Below are 20,529 nucleotides of genomic sequence, written 5' to 3' on the forward strand. Positions count from 1 at the left end.
AGCTTTAAGCGGTATATATACAGTTTGTTTTGTAAAATGAAATCTAAAGGAAAGGTGTATTTTCAAAGTCTGAAGCATTGTAGTACAAGAAATGTACATTTAGAGAACATATTAATGCATTGTGTTCCAATCAATTTATCCCCTGAATTTTCTTTACTTGATCTTAAATTTATCATAAAACCGGCAGAATCATATTATCATATTAAAAGTATGTTGTATTTTTCCTCCTTTTTCCGCACTTGAATCTAACCCAATGCTGCCCCTTTATTCTGCTCATCCAGTTTGTGGACCATTGCTCCAAATACTCTCAAGACCATCCCGAGGTCGTGACCTACCTCCAGACCAGATACTCTAAGGCCCTGCCGACCTTCCTGACGTCGGTGGAGTTTCGTAACACTCTGGGCCGCTGCCTCACACGAGCCCAGGCCAACACTGGCAAAACCTTCGTCTACATTAATGAACTCTGCACCGTTCTTAAACAGCACACAGCTCGGAAAAGGAGCTCCCTACAGTCTGTCCCCTCCCAGACAAAACCTGAGCAAAAGAGCAACGGGACAAATTTAAAGGAGGAGGAGCAAGTTAAAGAAGAAGAGGAAAAGCAAGAGGCTGGTGAGGAAACTAAGAAAACGAAAAGGGCTTCAAGGAGACAGGTATTCGAGCAATCCACTGAATTTATATGTTGAGAAGGTTGATTTGACAGTGGATTCAACGCTATTGGATTTCAAAAGCTTTGGTTCCAGTAATTTTCCATAGGGATGGAAATTACTTGTAGTTTATCCATAGGGATTTTTTAAAAAATCAGTAAAGAGTTTGGATGCTGTGTTTCATTTAAAGTGGGGTGTGGGATATTCCTATTTGAAAGCGATGACTTCTGGCCATAAAAGTGTTTTATTGTACAAACTGCCAGTATACATTGTATATACATTTAAAAATAAACAAGTAAACTACAGAAAATTAACTGGTAATGTTCTGCCAGGATATTATCCAGTAATTTAACAGACATTTCCATTAATCATAAAACACAATGCAAAGAAGTGCAAAATACAGGTTAAACACTTGCAAAAAATGAATATGTATTTTTTTTACAGTGTATAAGTAGGCTTCTGCAGAATATATCAAGACTTACAAATATCTGTTTGTGCTAGATCTGTACCAAAAGGTTTATTTGTTCATGTTAAAGATATTTTTAATGAATAAAATGTTTGGAATGTACTTCTTTAAAATGCTACAGTTGTGCTTTATACTTGTGGACACTGAAATGAGCTGAGAGATTTTGACTGACTATATATTCATGTGCATTGTAATTTGTGTGTGTCTCATGTTCTGTTTCAGATCGCATACCTGGAAAACCTGTTGAAGGTGTATAATGAGGAGATCCGGCGGCTGCAGGAGCGGGAGCTGAGTATAGACGATCTGGAGAAGGAGGACTCCAGTTATATTCAGGAGCACAAGCTCAAACGCAAGGTAAGTCTCTTCATTCCTGCGGTATCATTCCTGATTTGGTTCAGTTAATTAAATAGTTCTATATGGACAAAGTTCTGGAAGTTACGGTGTGTTGTCATAGTAAATCAAACCATTTTGATACAATCAACTGACTTTGAAGTAATGAGATTTTATCAGGTGTTATAAGTTCTCGTTCTCGGTAAGTTCTCAATAAGTTCTCGGATCTTTAATGTTCTTTGTGTGGTCTCAGATGATGAAGATCTATGACAAACTGTGTGAGCTGAAGGGCTGCAACACACTGACGGGTCGAGTGATCGAGCAGAAGATTCCCTACAGTGGAACACGCTACCCAGAGATCAACAAAAAGGTGCTTCTTTTGCTTGTGAAGTCATGTTCCTCAAGATTAGTTCTCTAGATTCTCATTACTCAGAATAATGCTTCCTAATTTCCCCACTCCTCTGTCCTCAAGCCTATGATATGAAGCTTTGAAGCTATTAAAGCTTTGATCAGAAATAGATTGTAAACTTAAAATTAAATCGCATCAGAAATAACCAGGGCTTATTTAAGATGTCTGCGTTTCACAGACAAGGCTTAAGCCAGTCCCAGACTAAAATGCAGGTTTGAGCTGTCTCAACTGAAAATATCTTGCTCTGACACATCTTAAAATTCATCAGTGCCATTGTTCTTTGTCAAGATTCACACCTGTAGCATTTTCTTCTAAGGCATTTTTGTAAAAGCTGCTTAAATGTCTTAATTTAACTAAGGCCTAGTCCTGGCTTAAGCTAAGCCCCATCTGTGAAACCGGGCCCTGATGTTTATCTTAAATGTATTTAATTAAAAGAAATGGTTAAATGAAAAATACACCCTAATAAAGGTAAACATTGCTCATGGAATGAAATCCAGGAGGGCGAATATTAAAGGGATAGTTCACCCAAAAATGGAAAAGATATGCATGTAATTTCTCCTGGCGCAACATGAGGGAGAGTAAATGACAAAATATTCATTTTTGGGTGAAGTATCCCTTTAAGAAAATAATGAATAATGTATCATTTTTCTTTGCTTTCCTTTTCGTCTTTACTGTCTTCTTTTCTCTTTGGTTTGTAGATTGAACGCTACATTAACAGTCCAGAAGCTCTTCACAATCCGCCGGACTACACGGATATCCTGAAGGTGGTTCAGCGCGCCAACGAACGCTACAAACTCATGCTCACCCGCAATAAGATGACACAAATCGCTCAAGAAGCCTTCAGAGAAACGGGCAACAAACTGCAGGAGAGACGCCAGCTTGACATGGTCTACAACTTCGGCTCCCACCTCACCGATTCCTTCAAACCTAGTAATTCAGTTCAGTTACTCTCCAATTCAGCTAGAGAACATAATCAAGTCTTATTGTATTAGTCTTATGTTTTACACGTGCCAATAATTTCTGCACATTTCTGGATTGCTGTAAACATGGATGGGGTCCAGTAATATTTAATGATTGTAAGTTCAGCATTCAAGTTGAATGTCCTGTGTTTCCTTCAGCGTTAGATCCTGCACTCACTGATCCAGCACTAAATCGCAAACTCCGCTCAAACAGAGACGTGGCTCTCAGCAGCCTGGAGGAGGTGATCACCAAATACTCTAATAAACAGGAAGACATAGAGGTAGAGGAAATGAGGAAGAAACAAGAGAGAGACAGACAGAAAAAAGAGGTAAAAGAACCAAATATGTTCTTATATATATTGTTTGTTTTGTTCAATAATTCATTTCAGTATTCGGTTTTTCTCCAGTAGAATCTGAAATGTCTTCAGTTATAGAATCAATCTAAAATGTAAAATACTTACAAATTTATTTAAATTCATACATACAAAAAAATATTGAAAATAATGATGATTATATTTTATAGTAATCAAAGGATAATTACAAAAACCTTGTTTTTTGATGCAAAGATACTGATGAAAGATATCGTTTATATGTAAGATATAGTGCTGGGCAACGCTAAATCATCCAAAATAAAAGTTTTTATGCACATAATATATGTGTGTGTACGGAGTATATTTATGTATATATAAATACACATGCATGCATATATATTTATGAAAAATCTGTTATGTTTTCATATTAAATATATTTATATATAATATAAATTATATGAATATAAATATATACATGTAAATATTTTCAAAATAAATGCTGTATGTGTCTTTATATATACATAATAAATATACACAGTACACACACACATTATATAAACAAACACTTTTTTTGGATGCGATTAATCGTTGCCCAGCACTAGTAAGATATAAACAAAAATGAAAAATATTATTATATTCTTTATTTATATTATATTTTAATTAGTACATTAATGTTTTAAAATATTTAAAAATACAAATTTATAATACAAATAAAAAATTATAAAATGAACTTGTTTCTTGATGTAAATAATGCTGTTATTACATTACATAATGACTTTATTTAAAATATAAATATAACATTTATTCCTATTTCTGCATTGTCCAAAATGAAGCCAGAATCTCCTTGAAACCATGAGCAGTCTTGAATCGGTTTGTCCTTCCGTCACATTTACAGGCACTTAATGGGCAGCAGAGTGACAGCAAAGAAAAAGAGAGGGAGGTACTGGAAGAAAAAGAAGAAGAAGAGGAGGAGGAGGAAGATGAAGAAGAGGATGATTCCTCTGATCCTGACATTGAAGAGGAGATCCAAGCCAGTCAAGAGCAAGCTGGTCCAGGTAAGAAGAGCATAAATCATCTTCATCTCCTTCTTTCATGTTGCTTTGCCATTTCCTGGAGGGAAAACCCATTTCTCCTTTGCTGATGTGTTTCAGATGATGATGAAGAGGACGTTGAAGAGGAGCAGATGAACAACAGTGACAATGATCAGCCGATGGAAGAGAACTCTCCTCTGTCAATCAAGTCTTCCGTCCAGGACACAGAGGAGGATCAGGGCGATGAAGACCAGCGGTCTCCAGCCAGCAGCACACATGAGACGGGACCTGTGGAAACAAACACAAACGGCACACCTGCGAATCAAAGCCCTCCGTTCATAGAGGCTTTGGATCCTATGCCTACCGACGAGACGGAACCTATTTCCTGGAATCACATTAAAAGCACCATTAACTGCACTGAGACTGTCTCCACCAATCAGGACACACCGTCAACCCCTATGAGATCAGCCACCTGCAGTCCACTACCTCAAACAAGCCCTTTGCTGATCGACGAGATGGGCAACTACAAGAAGAGGAAACGATCCTCGACTGAAACCCAAACTGCTGCCTTCAATAGGAACTGCACACAGGACAGGTAAAGCTGAATGAATCGTGCAGACTTTCCATTAAAAGTTGTGTGATTTAATAACTTACTATTAAATTATAGGGATGTGATGATGCTCCCCGAGCCGGTTGAAAATCGATAAAAATATGTGACGATTCAAGTCAGTTGAGATTTGTGGTGGGGGTTTATATGAATGTATCTCTGAGGGGAAATGACTCTCTTTAGAAAAGTTGACATGGTATTTTCTTGTCATCTATTATGCATGTTAACGTAGTGTTTATAAGCAACCAAGGAAACACTATCGCTGCTGTTCGCTAAGCGCCACCTGCTGTCAGAGAGTAAATTTGCATTCTCATTCAGCCAGTGTAGACATAGTTTAACAAAAAATATCTTTTTCACCATTACTATTTTTTATCATGATAGTGAATATTAATCTATGAATATTTATCTATTTTCTATGATGTTAGAAAATTAACTTCAACGAATGATTTTTTTCATGAATCACCCATTGTTAAGATTTCGATCTCATGAGCATGTTAAGAATATCTATGGCTGCTGGTCTGTGGATGTCAAGATTTTCACTGAATACTGATTTGATCCTTTTGTGTTCTTCTGGAGGACAAGCTTGCTTCATGCAGTTGTGTTTTTCTCTGTCTGTTTTTCTCAGTGATATTCCTCTGGATATGGGTGTGATCTGTCCTGAGGAAGAAGATTTAACCAGGACGAGGAGTTCGACTCGGGTCACGGTCCGAAGCTCACGAGCCACGCCACCGCCTAAGAAAAATAAGGTGACTGTGTCCGTTTGCTTTTAGTTTGCATTGAAACACTGCAGTAAATGCATTTGCTTTTTCATGTTATTATTACACCATTCCTGTAGCAGAAAGGCTGATTTTATGCACTTAATGATTTTAGCATGACCATATTCCATTGCAACTTACTATGTCTCCGCAGGAAATTCACTGCTTTTTTATTTTCATTAATATAGTACTATATTATTTATTAATATTTTAGATTTTTTTTTTTCATTTGAGTAATTTTGTTGTTTTATTTATTTATTTTTAAATATGTATATTTTATTATTATTATTTTTTTTTTAACTTATATAAGTTTTGTACTTCTGCTTTACACAAAAATGAGAAATTCCAACTTACTGAAATTATGGAGGTAGATAAAACAAGAAAAAGACAGAAAAAAGTATGATCTTATCGTTTGTTTTGTCCAAAAACGTTTTTTTCTTTTCTTTTTTAAACTTGAGGAATATTGCTGTGATTCACGTTTAGGGATCACGTTTCATTGATTTGCATCAGCTTTATGAATTTTTATTTCAGCTTTATGAATCAGAAACACAACAAGGTTTGAAAATGTGTCAAGCCTTTGCATAAATATTAGATAATAAATTAAATAATTATTTTTAATATCGAAAATCATTAGAATTATATTTATTAATAATAAAAATATTTTAGCATGACTGTATTCCATTACAATGCTTTCAGCCATCTTAATAAAATTACCGCTGTGTTATTTTAGTATCATTAATACAGTATTTATATCTTTTTTATTTTAGTTTAAGTTTTAGTAATTTTGTTGGTTTGTGTTTTTATTTTTAAATGTCAGTTTCATTTTAATAGTTATTTTCAGCTTTAGTCATTTTAGTACTTCAACTTTTAAAAAAATGAGAAATGTTGGTAAATATTTACTCTATGTATTACAAAGTTTTTTATTTGGTGTCAATGAATGTGTTATTTTAGTAGTTTTAGTTACAGTAACACTGTGACTGAGCATTACATACAGCATCATAGGCCCATTAAAGAAAGCACTAACTCCTGTCTTTCCTGTGTTCACAGGTGAACGTGGCGACTCAGTGCGACCCAGAGGAAGTGATCGTTCTGTCTGATTCAGATTGAGTCACAGGGTATGAGCTGGCATCTCAGTCAGCGTCCTGCTCCGTTAGTGCCTGCCAGTGTGAACAGAGAACAAAAAACCTTTATTTTACTTTGGACTGGTTCAGTCAGGTTTTGAACCACTTGTACGCAATGCCACGGTTTACTTTTTATACAAGGGGAAATGGCATGCCGTTATTCATTCAGGCTTTTTAGAGGTATTTTGGTATATTGTGAATTGGACTTGCCTCTAAACATTCTTACTCCAAGGGTTTATCTTGTATTGTATTTATGGTTTTAGTTTGAGGGTTTGGAAGCAATCCTCATCTGTGCCAAGAGTCGTGAGGGGAAGTGAACTTTCTCTTCTCAACTCAATAAATGCTCCCATTTTGTGTAGTGTTTGACTTACATGTTGATAACTTTGTATAGTGCACTGTGGATTTTTTTCAGCAGAATTAGTTTTCCACGTAAGTTATGAGCTACTTTACATGCTCCAATTTACAAACATCGGAAGCTTTGTTTTCAGATTACATCTTAACGAAATAGTTCACCCAAAAATAAAAATTCTGACATTCATTTCACCTCCTTTTTTGTGTGTGCAATACAGAAAAAATATCAGGATATGGATTTAAAAGGACTTGAGAGTAAATATTGACAGTATTTTTATTTTTGGGTGAACTGTCCCTTTAACTGGCCTCAGGTGACGAAGCACAAGAGTTAAGTGTCCTCCTGCACTTGACGTTTAGTATTGAAATGATTTCTGTAAACTGCTGTTGATTGATCTATTAAATTGATCAGTATTGTCATATTAAAAATAGTTTTTAATTACTCTGCTTAACTAATTGAGGATTTAATTGGCATGACAAAAGGTGCAGCAAAAGAATGGTAACCATATTAAATCTGTTGTAAAAAATTATACTTTTATATTAATAACCAGGACACTATGGCGGATACATAATACCTTTTTCTATAATATATGTATATATATATAATTTTTTTTTTTTTAGGGACATATAGGGATATTTTGCACAAAAATGAAAATAATTTTTTCTTTCTTCTGCAGAACACAAAAGATAAGAGTTTTTGGACTCCAACGTTCAAAATATCTTCTTTTGTGTAAGTTTGGAACGGTGTGAGAGTTGGGAAATTATGGCAGAATTTAAATTTTTGAGTGAATTATCACTTGAAAACAATCGGGGTAAACGGAAATATCCAAAAAGGAAAAAAATGTGAAAACCGACTGACCTTCAAACAGTAATAAGACATGAATGAATCATAATTTGTGCACAACATACTTTATTTCCTTTCATTTGAAGATCTTGAATCTTGTGAAACCACTGACATATAATTCTGTCCACATCAGGAAAATGCTTCGTCTGCTACCGTCCGTCGCATATTTAGTTCAGATTCACCACAACAGTTGTAGACGGAACAAATATATATTTTATTTATCGATACAAAATACCGATCTCTAACCAGATTACTCTGAATCATGCTTTTACCTACTGGTGTTTTTTTTTAATTAGATTTCATTGTTCACACTTTAACTTTGCTCACTAATCTGAAATACACACAAGTCTGATATAAAAGTAATAAGAATGTGTGGATAAGCAACAGATATGTGATTCCTCCCAGCTCACAATCTTCAGATCCCGGTTTATTTATTGTAATATATTGAACAGTTGCGCAAATGTTTGAGGTATATGGTTTCTGTGGTGCATCTGTGGTACAAGGCAACTACTGATCACTGCATTAACGTATCCAAACATCCACTCAGGCAATTAAAACACAAGTCTTGATCGGTCCCAATCAGGATCTGTTATATGTCTTAAACGTTCTTGGCAGTTGCAGACGTTCACACTAATATGGCACGTCATTTGCATACTTCATTCAAGCTTTTCATCCATTCGCAAATCAGGTCTCGGCCTTCATGGAAGGCAAACATGTAAACTATCACTACTGGTTCACTATAGGCTACATCTAAAATACTGCAGGAGTTCAGTAGTTGGATGCCAGGTGCTTATGACTTTGTATTGAGGAGGTTGTGTCCCCCTCAATGTTTACGGTAGTTTTAAGGATAAAAGGACATACTGTAAAGCCAAAATGCACTGCGAGTTAATTCATTTAGTGATCCAACTACCTACAAACCTTGCACTTCCCTGCCCTTCAAGCAGTAAAGGCCCGTTCACACCAAGAATGAGAACTATATTAGCATCCACACCAAAGCACAATAATGTTATGTTTATTACAAGCATGCACTGTGGTTTTGTGCTTGAGCTCTTTAAAGTGGAATAGATTCTGATTGGCTGTCAATATTTTTAAATAATTTATCTGGTGAAAAAAAGGCAGCCTCTATGCCTTCATTGATGTCGTTATTCTCACAGAATTTGAATGATTATTTACCGTAAGTTTTAAGGCGCGTTCACACCAAGAACTATGAAAAGTTCTCCCACTTTATATTTTAAGTGGGATTCTGGTGCTTTTATCATTCTGGGGTGCGTTTCCCAAAAGCAACTATGGTCGCAAGTTCCGTTGTTACCAACAGATTTCAATGGAACGAACCACCATAGTTAGCGAACGATGCTTTTGGGAAACGCGCCCCTGATTGGCTGTCAATGTTTTTATCGTTCATCAGCTGAAAAAGTCCTGACAGTGATTTGAATCATATTGTTCAAGTCACTATCATAGTTGTGATGTGGACTTTGCCATTCACTTGATTATTTAGAATTAGATTATTAAAACTTTATAGTTGTTTTTACGTTATTTGTGTGAATGGGCGTTTATCGTTAGTTACGTTATTTGTGTGAACAGACCTTGATAGTTATCTTTATAACATATGTCCTTTTTGTGAACAAGCCTTCATAGTTCTCATTATAGTTATCGTTCTTTGTGTAAACAAACCTTTATTGTTATCGTTACAGTTATTGTTCTTTGTGTGAACGGACCAATATAGTTAACTTTATAGCCATCTTCAATTTCTTATGAATGAGCCTTTACGGTTAATTATCGTCCATTTTTTGTGAACACACCTTTATAGTTATTCTAATAGTTATCGTTTTTTATGTGAATGTACCTTTATATTTATCAAGATAGTTATCATCCTTTTTGCGATGACCCTTTATAGATGTCATCCATTTTGCGAACGAGCCTTTATTGTTATCATTATAGTTTTTGGTGTGAACAGACCTTTATAGTTATTGTCATAAATATCATCCTTTTTTGCGAACAAATCTTTTTCATTATCGTTATCGCCCTTTATTTACACACAAGCTTTGATAGTTATTGTTATTATATAGTTATTATCGTTTGTGTGAACATACCTTTATAGTTATCGACTTTTTTTATTAATGAGTCTTCATAGTTATAGTAATAGTTATCATTATTTATGTGAATGTAACTTAATAGTTAACGTTTTAGTTATCCTTTTTGCGAGTACCCTTTATAGTTGTCCTCATTTTTGCGAACAAGCCTTTGTTGTTATCGTTATAGTTATTGGTGTGAACAGACCTTTAGTTATTGTTATAATTATCGTCCTTTTTGCGAACAAACCTTTATAGTCATCATTAAAGTTATTGTCCTTTTTTGCCAATGAGTCTTGATAGTTATCTTTATTATCCTTTGTGTGAATGTACCTTTATAGTTATCGCTATAGTTATTGTCCTTTTTGTGAACTAGCTTTTATAGTTATCATTATCATCCTTTTTGCAAATGAGACTTTATAGTTATCATTACAGTTATCGTTCTTGTTGTGAACGGGCCTAAAGACACCAAAGTGCAGAGGAAACTATATTCTTGTCTCTTATTTAGGAAAACAAGACATTTAAAACCTTTGAGAGTCAATATACGGTATATAGTTGAGTGACTACAATAAAACTTCACATCAAGAACGGACCAAACGAGTTACAGTAATGTACAACTCTGTACAGCATAATATCATACACATAATAACAGAACGGCACTTTAGAGCAACAGTGAACAAATGTTCTGTGCTAGTGAGGCAGCTTGAACGTGATGGCGACGGCCCTGTATTCCTGGCCGGGATACGGTTTCGACAGTCACCATAGCAGCCTGGTCTTTAAGTAGATACATACGTGAGCTAGCAGTGGGCACTTGGTCATTGGTATTATTTTCGAACACACATGGGACATTTTGTATGGCGCACTCACTGACATGAGGTAAAGAATCAGACAATTGTGCACATAGGGCCAGATTTACTATCAGCTTGCGCCAGCGCAAACCCTCATTTGGCGTTAATAATAATAATAATGGCATTAAAAAACTACTGTCAGGATTTACTAAAGACACGCAGTGTGAAATTAGCACTGAAAAAGCGTGGACAGAGTTATTTTTGCGACTCAGCTAATTTATGCATTTGTAGGCGTTTCCCATTCGATCAGTAAATTTATGGGAGGAGAGTATTTAAATGAATCGCGCAACGCGATTTACTAAGATTTGCACTTGTCAATTCACTGGTATTTGTGGCATTATTTAATGCCCCCAAAAAACATGCTTTAAAGCAGGCGGTAATTTGCGCTACTTTATGGAAAAGCGATGTTGCGTCTAATTAATAATTTAATAATTATAATAATTTATGCATTTTTACCAGCATGCGTGTTCCCTGGGAATTGAACCCACAACCTTTTGCGCTGCTAACGCAATGCTTTACCACTGAGCCACAGGAACATCTATGTATTAACAGGAGCGTCTGTGTTCTTTAATGTGCACCTTGTCAGTAAATCACCCGCAGATTTTTCCCCTCCCATCGGTGCTTTTATGGAATTGCGCTTTAACGCTAATTTGCCCTGTTTAGTAAATCTGGCCCATAGTCCCTTGAAACCAAAGACAAGTGTTCTGGTTTTATGGGACGGTGGTTTCTGAGGGAAACCTCTTATGTGATGCTGCTTTCATCAACGTTACCCTCACAGACTTCTTCCAAACACCCGCTACGATTGCCACCAATGCCCAAAACTCTAGATCCAAGGCCATGCGGCCCACTTTGAGAACTGATTCCAAGAAGAGGCCCAGAAGCGGCCATGTTGAGACAAGAAACGCTGTTGCTGCTCATGGAATGTTGAGACAAAACGGGGATCCCGCTTCTGGCACCAACGCTACCTTGATTGGTCTCGTTGGCTGACGCGAGCTTCATGTGATGCGGTGGAGAAATGACCGACCTTTCGGATCCGGCTCTTCCTTCGGCTCTGCTGCGCCTCTCGCAATGCGAGCGATGCCTCATGAAGCTGTCGCGCCACATGAACTTCTTCCCGCAGTCGTGGCAGTCGTAGGGTTTCAGACCGGTGTGGGTCTTCATGTGCTCGGTGAGGTGATGCTTCATCTTGAACTTCTTGGCACAGACGGGGCAGTGGAAGGGCCGCAGGTCCAGGTGCATGTTGATGTGCCGGTCCCTCATGCTCTTGTGCGTGAACGTTTTCCCGCAGTGACACATGAAGACCTTGCCTGAATTTCCAGCCGCGCCGCCGTCTAATCCTTCCATCCCGCTCCCCAAAGCTCCTTGGCTGGGTAAGTGGACCGCTCCGTGTTCGAGGCTACCTTTTAGAGACACCCCTGACATGCCTCCTGCAAGCCCTAATGGAGATGTAGACTCCAGAGCGGCTTGATTGTACAGGAGAATCTGGTTTCCCTGCATATCCAGAGGGAAGAGCTGAGCTCTGGCGGCCGTCGACTGAACCGAACCGAGCCGGGTGGACACGGTCCTGCTGGAGCACTGACCGGGATTCTCAGCAGGGTGTTGAGAGGACGTCTGGTCGATCAAACCCCTCTCAAACTTGAGGTAGTCTTCTGAGGACTGGCAATAGTCAGCCTAGAGGAAAAAAGACATTTGAGTAATTGAGGATGGTAAGTTGTTGTTGTTGGTGCACCTCACAAGTATGAATGTTTTTTTTATGTTGTAATTTATTTTTGTCCACTTCGTCCTATTATCTTTGCATCTCTTATTCTAATCCAGTTTTATCTATGGGTATAATACCGTCTCAATCAGAGATTTGCTGAAATTATCTGTCAGTTCAAAAAAAATTTTGTAAATTTTTTGACAATATTTGATATACAAAAATATTTAGACACTTATGCCGCAATTAAAAAGGCATTTAAAAATGACAAATAATCCATGTGATTGGATTATATATCAAAACAATAAGTGGCACTTATTAAAAAATAATAATAAATATATATATATATATATATATGGTACACACTTTGAATCAGAACACTTCAAAAATAAGGTTTTGAAATGATATGTTTTCGAAATATTTGGTTTCAAAATATGAAGCAGTATATATTTAAAATGAGACAAAAAGTCCTGTGGACTTTCTGGTTGTCAAACTACACTGGTGGTTATTCTGCTTGGACACATGTGAGAACATATGATGAACTGACTTTCATGCATTCATTAAAAATGACCTTGAGACCAATTGGTTAAAAATGAATGTAAAAAGTGGCTTACAAAAATGAAGTTAGTTCTGAGAAAAGCTCTACAATCTTTTGTTTGCAGATGCTACTTGGTTTGATATTTTGTATCTAATGCAATTACATTTTTTGACATTTTTATTGTGTGACAACAAGCATCCAAAATTGTTTTATAGCTGGGTGAAAAGCCCAAAAAAACTCTATATATTTCTTTATATATATTCAAATGAGGGTGATTTTTCTGTTAGGAAACCCAAGACAAGGATATCATTCACTCAAAAAATCCTATTCTTAAGTAACTTTTCAGTTAAAATATCTAATAATCATTGACACACAAAAAATATATACTTAAGAAGCCACACTGCATAAGATATTAAGACTTTTTTTTTTTTTTTTAGAGTATTAGAGTATATTCAATGCAAGAGTATTTGGCCTTACTGCACAGGCAGACTTTTTCACTTGTTTTAAGTCTAAACGAGGTCAAAACAAGTGAAGAAATCTACCAGTGCAGTTATATTTTAACTAGTCATTTTTGCAACTTAATTGGACAAATAAAAAGCATATTAAAATAATTGACATTTAAAATAATTCTTTATTTTATATCACAGACAAAATGGTCTCCAATATATTAATAATATATCATCCAGCCCTAAAGAATTAAAGTTAAAGGGGTGGTTCATTGCGATTTCACTTTTTTAACGTTAGTGTGTAATGTTGCTGTTTGAGCATAATCAATATCTGCAAAGTTACGAAGCGGAAAGATCAATGCAAATGGAGATATCGTCTTTTAAAATTCTGGCAGTTTAATGCATATAAAAACGGCTGGTAGGGACTACAACGAGTTACTTCCCGGGTTCGTGACATCACAAACCCAGATAAACCCCGCCCCCAGGAAAAGGCAGCAAAGGGGGCGAGGCCATGCTGCACTGCTTTAGAGAAGAGGAAGAGAAAACTAGAGGCGCACGTAAAAATCTATTCATATATGAATTGCGATTCTGTCTTCTAACGATTCTAATGGATTCACAAGTTTCAAAATCAATGTTCTAAAGCAGCGGTTCTCAATACTGTTCCTCGCGTTCCCCTGCCCTGCATCTCTCTCTCATTCAGCTCAGCTCCAACAATGAACTGTTTCAATTATACACTTATTTTCACATAGCTATGAGAAGCGTTAAACATGGACGCGCGTGCAGTTGCCATACTGTATTAAAGCTTTAATCAGGATAAAACCGTATATTAAAAGCCAACATAAGCAGTAGCATTTACAAATAACAGCATATCTAAAAGTATGACACAACAACAAACATAGGCCTACCATTAAAAGCCGTGCTTGCACAGGTTCTGCACGATCCTCTTCACTAATATCCTCTGCTTCTCAATCAGGCTCAAACTGATAAGCGATATTAACTATGGCGGGACATTTAGCGCTAGAGGCGGTTTAGCCAATCACAACACACTGGGCTAGCTAACCAATCAGAGCCCATCGCCTATTTCTGAGGGAGGGGCTTCATAAAAGAAGGAAATGATCAGCCCGTTTCTCAGAGAAGGGACAGAGAGGTGTGGAATAAAGGTAAATTATGTGAAAAATAATGCGTTTTTAAAAAAACGAAGCGTTAACACATGTTAGACTGCACCCTATAAACACAATCAATCATAAAAAAAACCCAGTGAACCACCCCTTTAATTTAATTAAAAACTACTGACCTGTGCCTCCATTTCAGCTTCTTCTCTGAGTCCAGAGAGGGTCCTAACGTTCGATATGTTAAATGTCCTGTCCCTCTGTCTGATCATCTCCATCTCTCGTTCCTCTTCATCGTCTTCTCCCTCCTCTCCTCCTGACACCACGATCAGGTCGTCGTCTCTCGAGTGTTCCGTCTTCACCACCACCCACTGTTTTCTGGGCATGATGCTCGGCTGACTGTACGACGGCCGTTTCTGGGGTGGAGAAGAGTCTCCATCTTGATACGAAGACACTCCAAAACTGTCGCTCACTCCAACCTCTTGATCGGAGACGGAGGTCACGACCTTTCGCTTGCCTCCCCGATCTCTTTTCCTGGGATACAAGAGCTCGTCGTCATCTTCTTCGATCATGAAGCCTTCCTCTCCACCGGAGGGCATGCAGTAGGTCGGGGTGGAGTGAGCAGCACTCTCTCCCACTGCTCCGGTGGTCACCATCGTCCCGCCGAAGTGTGTGTCTCTAGGACTGAAGTAATTGGTGCTGCTCGGAGACTGGCTCTCGCTGAAGGATGGGCGGCTGGGAGGTTGAGGAGTCGAAGGTGCGTCTCCTCCGTCCGCTTGGGCGATCTTGTTGGCGCTGCCGCTTTGCCCTGCGCTCTCCTTGTCTCCGGATCCCTGAGGTCCACTGGAACCTCCCCTGCCCTCTTTGAGAAGCTCAGTGCATTTGTCCACAATGTGCCACATTTGAAGCACACTGCCAACAGTGAGGTAGTTAACAATGTCTTCGCGAAGCATTCGCAGCTGGCCGGTGTACGCACAACTGAGAACGCTCTCAAAGGCCAGGGGGTCCAAGACGGCTGGGATGGAGACGGTGGACATGTTCTTCAGCAGCACCTGGAACACAGAAACAAAGACTGTGATGTGGCTAATAAACACTGCACAGATGAATCTGATAGAAACTGTTATGCATTACTTAATACAGATTGTGAAAAAAAAAAATTGTCTGTGAAATGCTACAGAACCTGAAAATGTATGGCTTTATTTCTTTCATATATAGTCTATGCAACGTGTTCAAAGATATTTTTTGCATTTAGGCTTTTCTCAGTAAATACTTACATTTGCAATTAGTTGTATTAAATGATCAGAATATCATGTAATGAATTTGACTTAAATACTAGCTGCTTATATATTTCATTACACATATTTATTGTTTTATTTCTTCCATATATAGTCCATGCAACACACCTGCTTGTGTTCAAAGATAATTTGAATTATCTTGATTTTTAGGCTTTTCTCAGTAAATACTCACATATGCAATTAATTTTATTAATTAATCAGAATATCAGTCAGAATTCAGTCAATCTGATTGAGTCTCTTTCAGTGTTTGTCAACAACTAAAGTGAGAATTTCCAAATAGGATATCACTTGTCAGACCTAGCAACAGTAAGCAAGGGGATGAGTCCATGTAGATTCAGAGTGATCTTCAATACATGTTTCAAGAGATCTTTTACACCAGTGGTGCCCAACCGTTACTGGAGATCTACCTTCCTGAAGAGTTCAGTTCCAACCCTGCTTCAGCACACCTGCCCGTAATTATCAAGTGCTCCTGAAGATCTTAATTAGCTGGTTAAGCCGTGTTTGATCAGGGTTGGAGCTGAACTTTGTAGGAAGGTAGATCTCCAGGAAGAGGGTTGGGCACCACTGCTTTACACCATCTAGGCCTCAAGGTAAATATGTACCTGGTCGTGGAAGTAAGGTGACGATGCAGCCAGCACACACCGATGGGCTTTGAACACCTGGCCCTGAACGTGAATGGAGAGGTCGCAGAGATGGCCTTCTTCACGCTGCCGATTCAGGCTGTCCAGCACTGAGGCCTGCACACTGGGGAAGCACACCTGCACCGCTGAACCCACGGAGTCACCATAGCCTTGGTCCGCCGTGGCCGACTGCATTCCTGCAAGGGAAGAGCATCATGAAATAACTCATTTCAATGCAAACTTAATGTTTGTCCCAATTTGCATGCTTATGCATTATTCTTATGCACTATTATGCACCGTTTTAGCATAAATAATGTGATTGGTGTGTTCCCACTGAAAATTCCAAAAAGAAAACATTCACTTCAAATGCCTGGATGATGCACTTAACTGTAATTAACTGTAAAAACTAAGTGTATATAATTGTTACACTAGACAGTTCAGTACATAGCACACAGAATATATACGTACGCTGCATCCAAAATCAAATGCTTCCCAACAATTCAAAAAATAGTACGCAAAAAGAGTAGCATTTCTGAATTCATAGTATTCGAAAAACAGTAGGCGAAAACTACCCGAATAACCTACTACTTGTGTGCATTTGAAGGACACTTTACAATCCCATGAGGCCACAGGAGAGGATTATGAATGACAGTGAAGCGATGCAACTAACACTGCGAGGTCACATGATAGTAACAAGATGATACACACTACCCACATTCATAATAAATAAACACCATTTTTAACGGCCGTGAAGCAAGTTCAAATTCAAATGTAGTAGGCCTACTCCGACCAAGTACACAGATAGTGTACCAATAGTGTATAGTGCATTATTTGGGACAACTTCACATTACACAGGCTACTTACACACAGCAACAGATTACGGTTGTCAGTCCTGTATTAAATGGCTGAATATGCTTACATTCACACGCAGTTCAGTTATAAACCAGAGTGACAACAGAATTAAATAATCAAACTGACTCCACACCTAATTTTGAGAGTGAGAGCTCATTTGCATAAAATGAAATTTACTTTCAAAATGAATGAGTCACTTTCACATGAAAAAAAAATGCTGTTTATATAAAGATATGCTATACATTTAATAAATGTTACATAAACATATTTTAGATATATAAGTACGTCAACAAACAGCTGCTAAAAATAGGTGTTTTGATTTTCCTCATAACATACTACAACATTAATTTAGATCAAATATTCTTTTATTTCTCTTTGAACCCAGCAAATGCTATTGCAGGTCCAAAGAACAAGGGGCATTGACCAGACAATGCTGTTTATATAAAGATATGCTATACATTTAATAAATGTTACATAAACATATTTTAGATATATAAGTACGTCAAAAAACAGCTGCTAAAAATAGGTGTTTTGATTTTCCTCATAACATACTACAACATTAATTTAGATCAAATATTCTTTTATTTCTCTTTGAACCCAGCAAATGCTATTGCAGGTCCAAAGAACAAGGGGCATTGACCAGACACTGCATGATCACTTTATTCACATTCGGTTGTCTATTAATGACATATCATGAATATAGTTTCCTCAGACCCTGTTATAATGACCACAGTAAAGATAGTTTGCGGTTTGATATTCAGATTTCTTTTGGCTATAAATACGCAGTGCGCTGTCATAGACATGCAGATAACACAGAATATCATTCTCCATGATTTGTGAATTCAGGTGACGCTGTCCTTTGGGCCGAAATCAGGTTTTTTTTAATATAGCGACTCTTAATTTTATAAAGCCTATATCTCCAAAAGTTGTCCACTTCGAGGAATGAACCCGGTGTCTTCTTCACCAGCTTGATCTGTGAATTGTTTCACAGCAAAGCTCTTGTCCGTAAACCCCTCGGCTAGTAAGGAATGTGAAAGAAAGGCGTTCTTCATGTTTAACGTCTTGCTGTCCTTTGGGCCGAAATCAGGTTTTTTTTAATGTAGCGACTCTTAATTTTATAAAGCCTATATCTCCAAAAGTTGTCCACTTCGAGGAATGAACCCGGTGTCTTCTTCACCAGCTTGATCTGTGAATTGTTTCACAGCAAAGCTCTTGTCCGTAAACCCCTCGGCTAGTAAGGAATGTGAAAGAAAGGCGTTCTTCATGTTTAACGTCTATTATCAATAAACATGCAGACTGCTGGAATAAAAAAACATTGTTTTAAGTCAAACTCAAATTGTGGAAACTTTCACAATCGCATTTTATCGCGTGGCAGTGTTTCTCTTTGCTCTGCCCCGTTTTTTGTATAATAATGTAATACGGTGCTGTTCCAGTGAATAACGGTTTCCAATTCATTAGGTAAATGAGCTTAAACACACACACACACACACACACACACACACTTGTATACTTTGTTTGACAATTAAGTTTTGGTTGTTGTACCTTTCCTACTTGCCTTCAATATTCTGATTTGCGAAAGTTTTTAGCCTTTGTCAGTTAACCCTTTCGTGATCTCTTAACTTAACTATTCTGATCTAAAAAAATAATCACAGTGCAGTGTTGGTCAGTTAACCCTTCCCTGAGTCATGCACATCACTATTCTGATCTATGAAAACTTCCACAGTTCACTACGGGTCAGTTGACCCTTCCCTGATTCATTTACATCACTATTCTGATCTATGAAAACTTCCACAGTTCACTACGGGTCAGTTGACCCTTCCCTGATTCATTTACATCACTATTCTGATCTATGAAAACTTCCACAGTTCACTACGGGTCAGTTGACCCTTCCCTGATTCATTTACATCACTATTCTGATCTATGAAAACTTCCACAGTTCACTACGGGTCAGTTGACCCTTCCCTGATTCATTTACATCACTATTCTGATCTATGAAAACTTCCACAGTTCACTACGGGTCAGTTGACCCTTCCCTGATTCATTTACATCACTATTCTGATCTATGAAAACTTTCAGAGTGCAGTTATGGTCAGATAACGGTTCCCCGAGTCAGTAACAACACTATTCTGATCTGTGAATACTTTCAGTTTCACAGAATAGTTAAGTTAAAACTTTCGCAAATCAGAATATTGAAGCCAAGTACTCAAGGAAAGGTACAACCAAAACTTTATTGTCAGACAAAGTGTAGCCTACAAGTCTATGTGTATAAGCTCATTTACCTAATGAATTGGAAAACACTGCCACGCGATAAAATGCGATTGTGAAAGTTTTCACAAATCAAACTCAACCTAAAACAATGTTTTTGTATTCCAGCAGTCTGCGTGTTTATTGGTAATAGACGTTAAACATGTTGTTAAACAAAACCTTACTAGCGGACAAGAGCTTTGCTGTGAAACAATTCACAGATCAAGCTGGTGAAGATGACACCGGGTTCATTCCTCGAAGTGGACAACTTTGAGATATAGGCTTTATAAAATTAAGAGTCGCTACATTAAAAAAAACCTGATTTTGGCCCAAAGGACAGCGTCACCGGAATTCACAAATCATGGAGAATGATATTCTGTGTTATCTGCATGTCTATGACAGCGCACTGCGTATTTATAGCCAAAAGAAATCTGAATATCAAACCGCAAACTATCTTTACTGCCTCGGCGTGAATATTTCGCCATCCATTAAAGTTGCATTGGTGTCTGGTCAACAAACAGCCAGTGTTTTCCGCAAGCTCGCTGTCAGCGTTTATTAAAAATAATATTCGCCACGTATAAACTCTCAGAGCCTCGTTCAATAGAGTTCGCGTCAGAAATCAGGGGTTTATTTACCAGCCAGCCGCTGCGAAACCAATCCGTGTGGCCTCAAGCACGGAAGCGGATCGTCTCATAAATCACTCTTTTTACCAAGCAAGATCTCTTACCGATATAAATATGTCCGTCAGGCACTCAAAAGAGGGGTTTTCATTATGACAGATCGACGTTTCCCACCGGTCGGGGATACCGAGAGTAATGGTGGACTGACATCGGGTTTGCCTTTAAGAGATCCCAGACAGCTGCTCTAGACTCGGCCGACTAAAAAGGGAAGCAAACACTGAGGCATGGGAAGCAAACTATTCTCTACTGTCATGGCAACAAGTGCTGTTTAGAGTATTAGAAACCATAGAAATTATAACCATCTTAT

The 20,529-nt window shown here is 37.8% G+C and overlaps 2 protein-coding genes across 5 annotated transcripts in view; one reads left to right on the forward strand and one right to left on the reverse strand.

The window, feature by feature from the left end:
* The window catches only part of LOC107549841 (death domain-associated protein 6-like), a 10,647-nt gene extending 3,195 nt beyond the window's left edge, over positions 1–7,452 (forward strand). For all 4 annotated transcript variants that reach the window (XM_016231013.1, XM_016231014.1, XM_016231016.1 and 1 more), the window contains 9 exons: positions 282–650; positions 1,333–1,464; positions 1,694–1,810; positions 2,548–2,779; positions 2,968–3,137; positions 4,015–4,174; positions 4,271–4,745; positions 5,383–5,503; positions 6,560–7,452. In XM_016231013.1, coding sequence (XP_016086499.1) covers positions 282–650; positions 1,333–1,464; positions 1,694–1,810; positions 2,548–2,779; positions 2,968–3,137; positions 4,015–4,174; positions 4,271–4,745; positions 5,383–5,503; positions 6,560–6,619 — 1,836 coding nt within the window. In that variant the 3' untranslated portion in view covers positions 6,620–7,452. The remainder of the gene's footprint in view (positions 1–281; positions 651–1,332; positions 1,465–1,693; positions 1,811–2,547; positions 2,780–2,967; positions 3,138–4,014; positions 4,175–4,270; positions 4,746–5,382; positions 5,504–6,559) is intronic.
* Positions 7,453–11,355: 3,903 nt separating this feature from the next.
* Positions 11,356–20,415, reverse strand: LOC107549842 (zinc finger and BTB domain-containing protein 22-like). The gene is made up of 4 exons (XM_016231017.1): positions 20,270–20,415; positions 16,429–16,643; positions 14,717–15,583; positions 11,356–12,413 (listed from the first exon to the last, which is right to left on the reverse strand). The coding sequence occupies exons 2-4, from the start codon at positions 16,639–16,641 to the stop codon at positions 11,484–11,486; spliced, it is 2,010 nt and encodes a 669-aa protein (XP_016086503.1). The 5' UTR covers positions 16,642–16,643; positions 20,270–20,415; the 3' UTR covers positions 11,356–11,483.
* Positions 20,416–20,529: the final 114 nt, after the last annotated feature.

Source organism: Sinocyclocheilus grahami, unplaced genomic scaffold (assembly GCF_001515645.1).
Source record: "Sinocyclocheilus grahami isolate Dianchi unplaced genomic scaffold, SAMN03320097.WGS_v1.1 scaffold382.1, whole genome shotgun sequence".
In the NCBI taxonomy this organism is placed as follows: domain Eukaryota; kingdom Metazoa; phylum Chordata; class Actinopteri; order Cypriniformes; family Cyprinidae; genus Sinocyclocheilus; species Sinocyclocheilus grahami.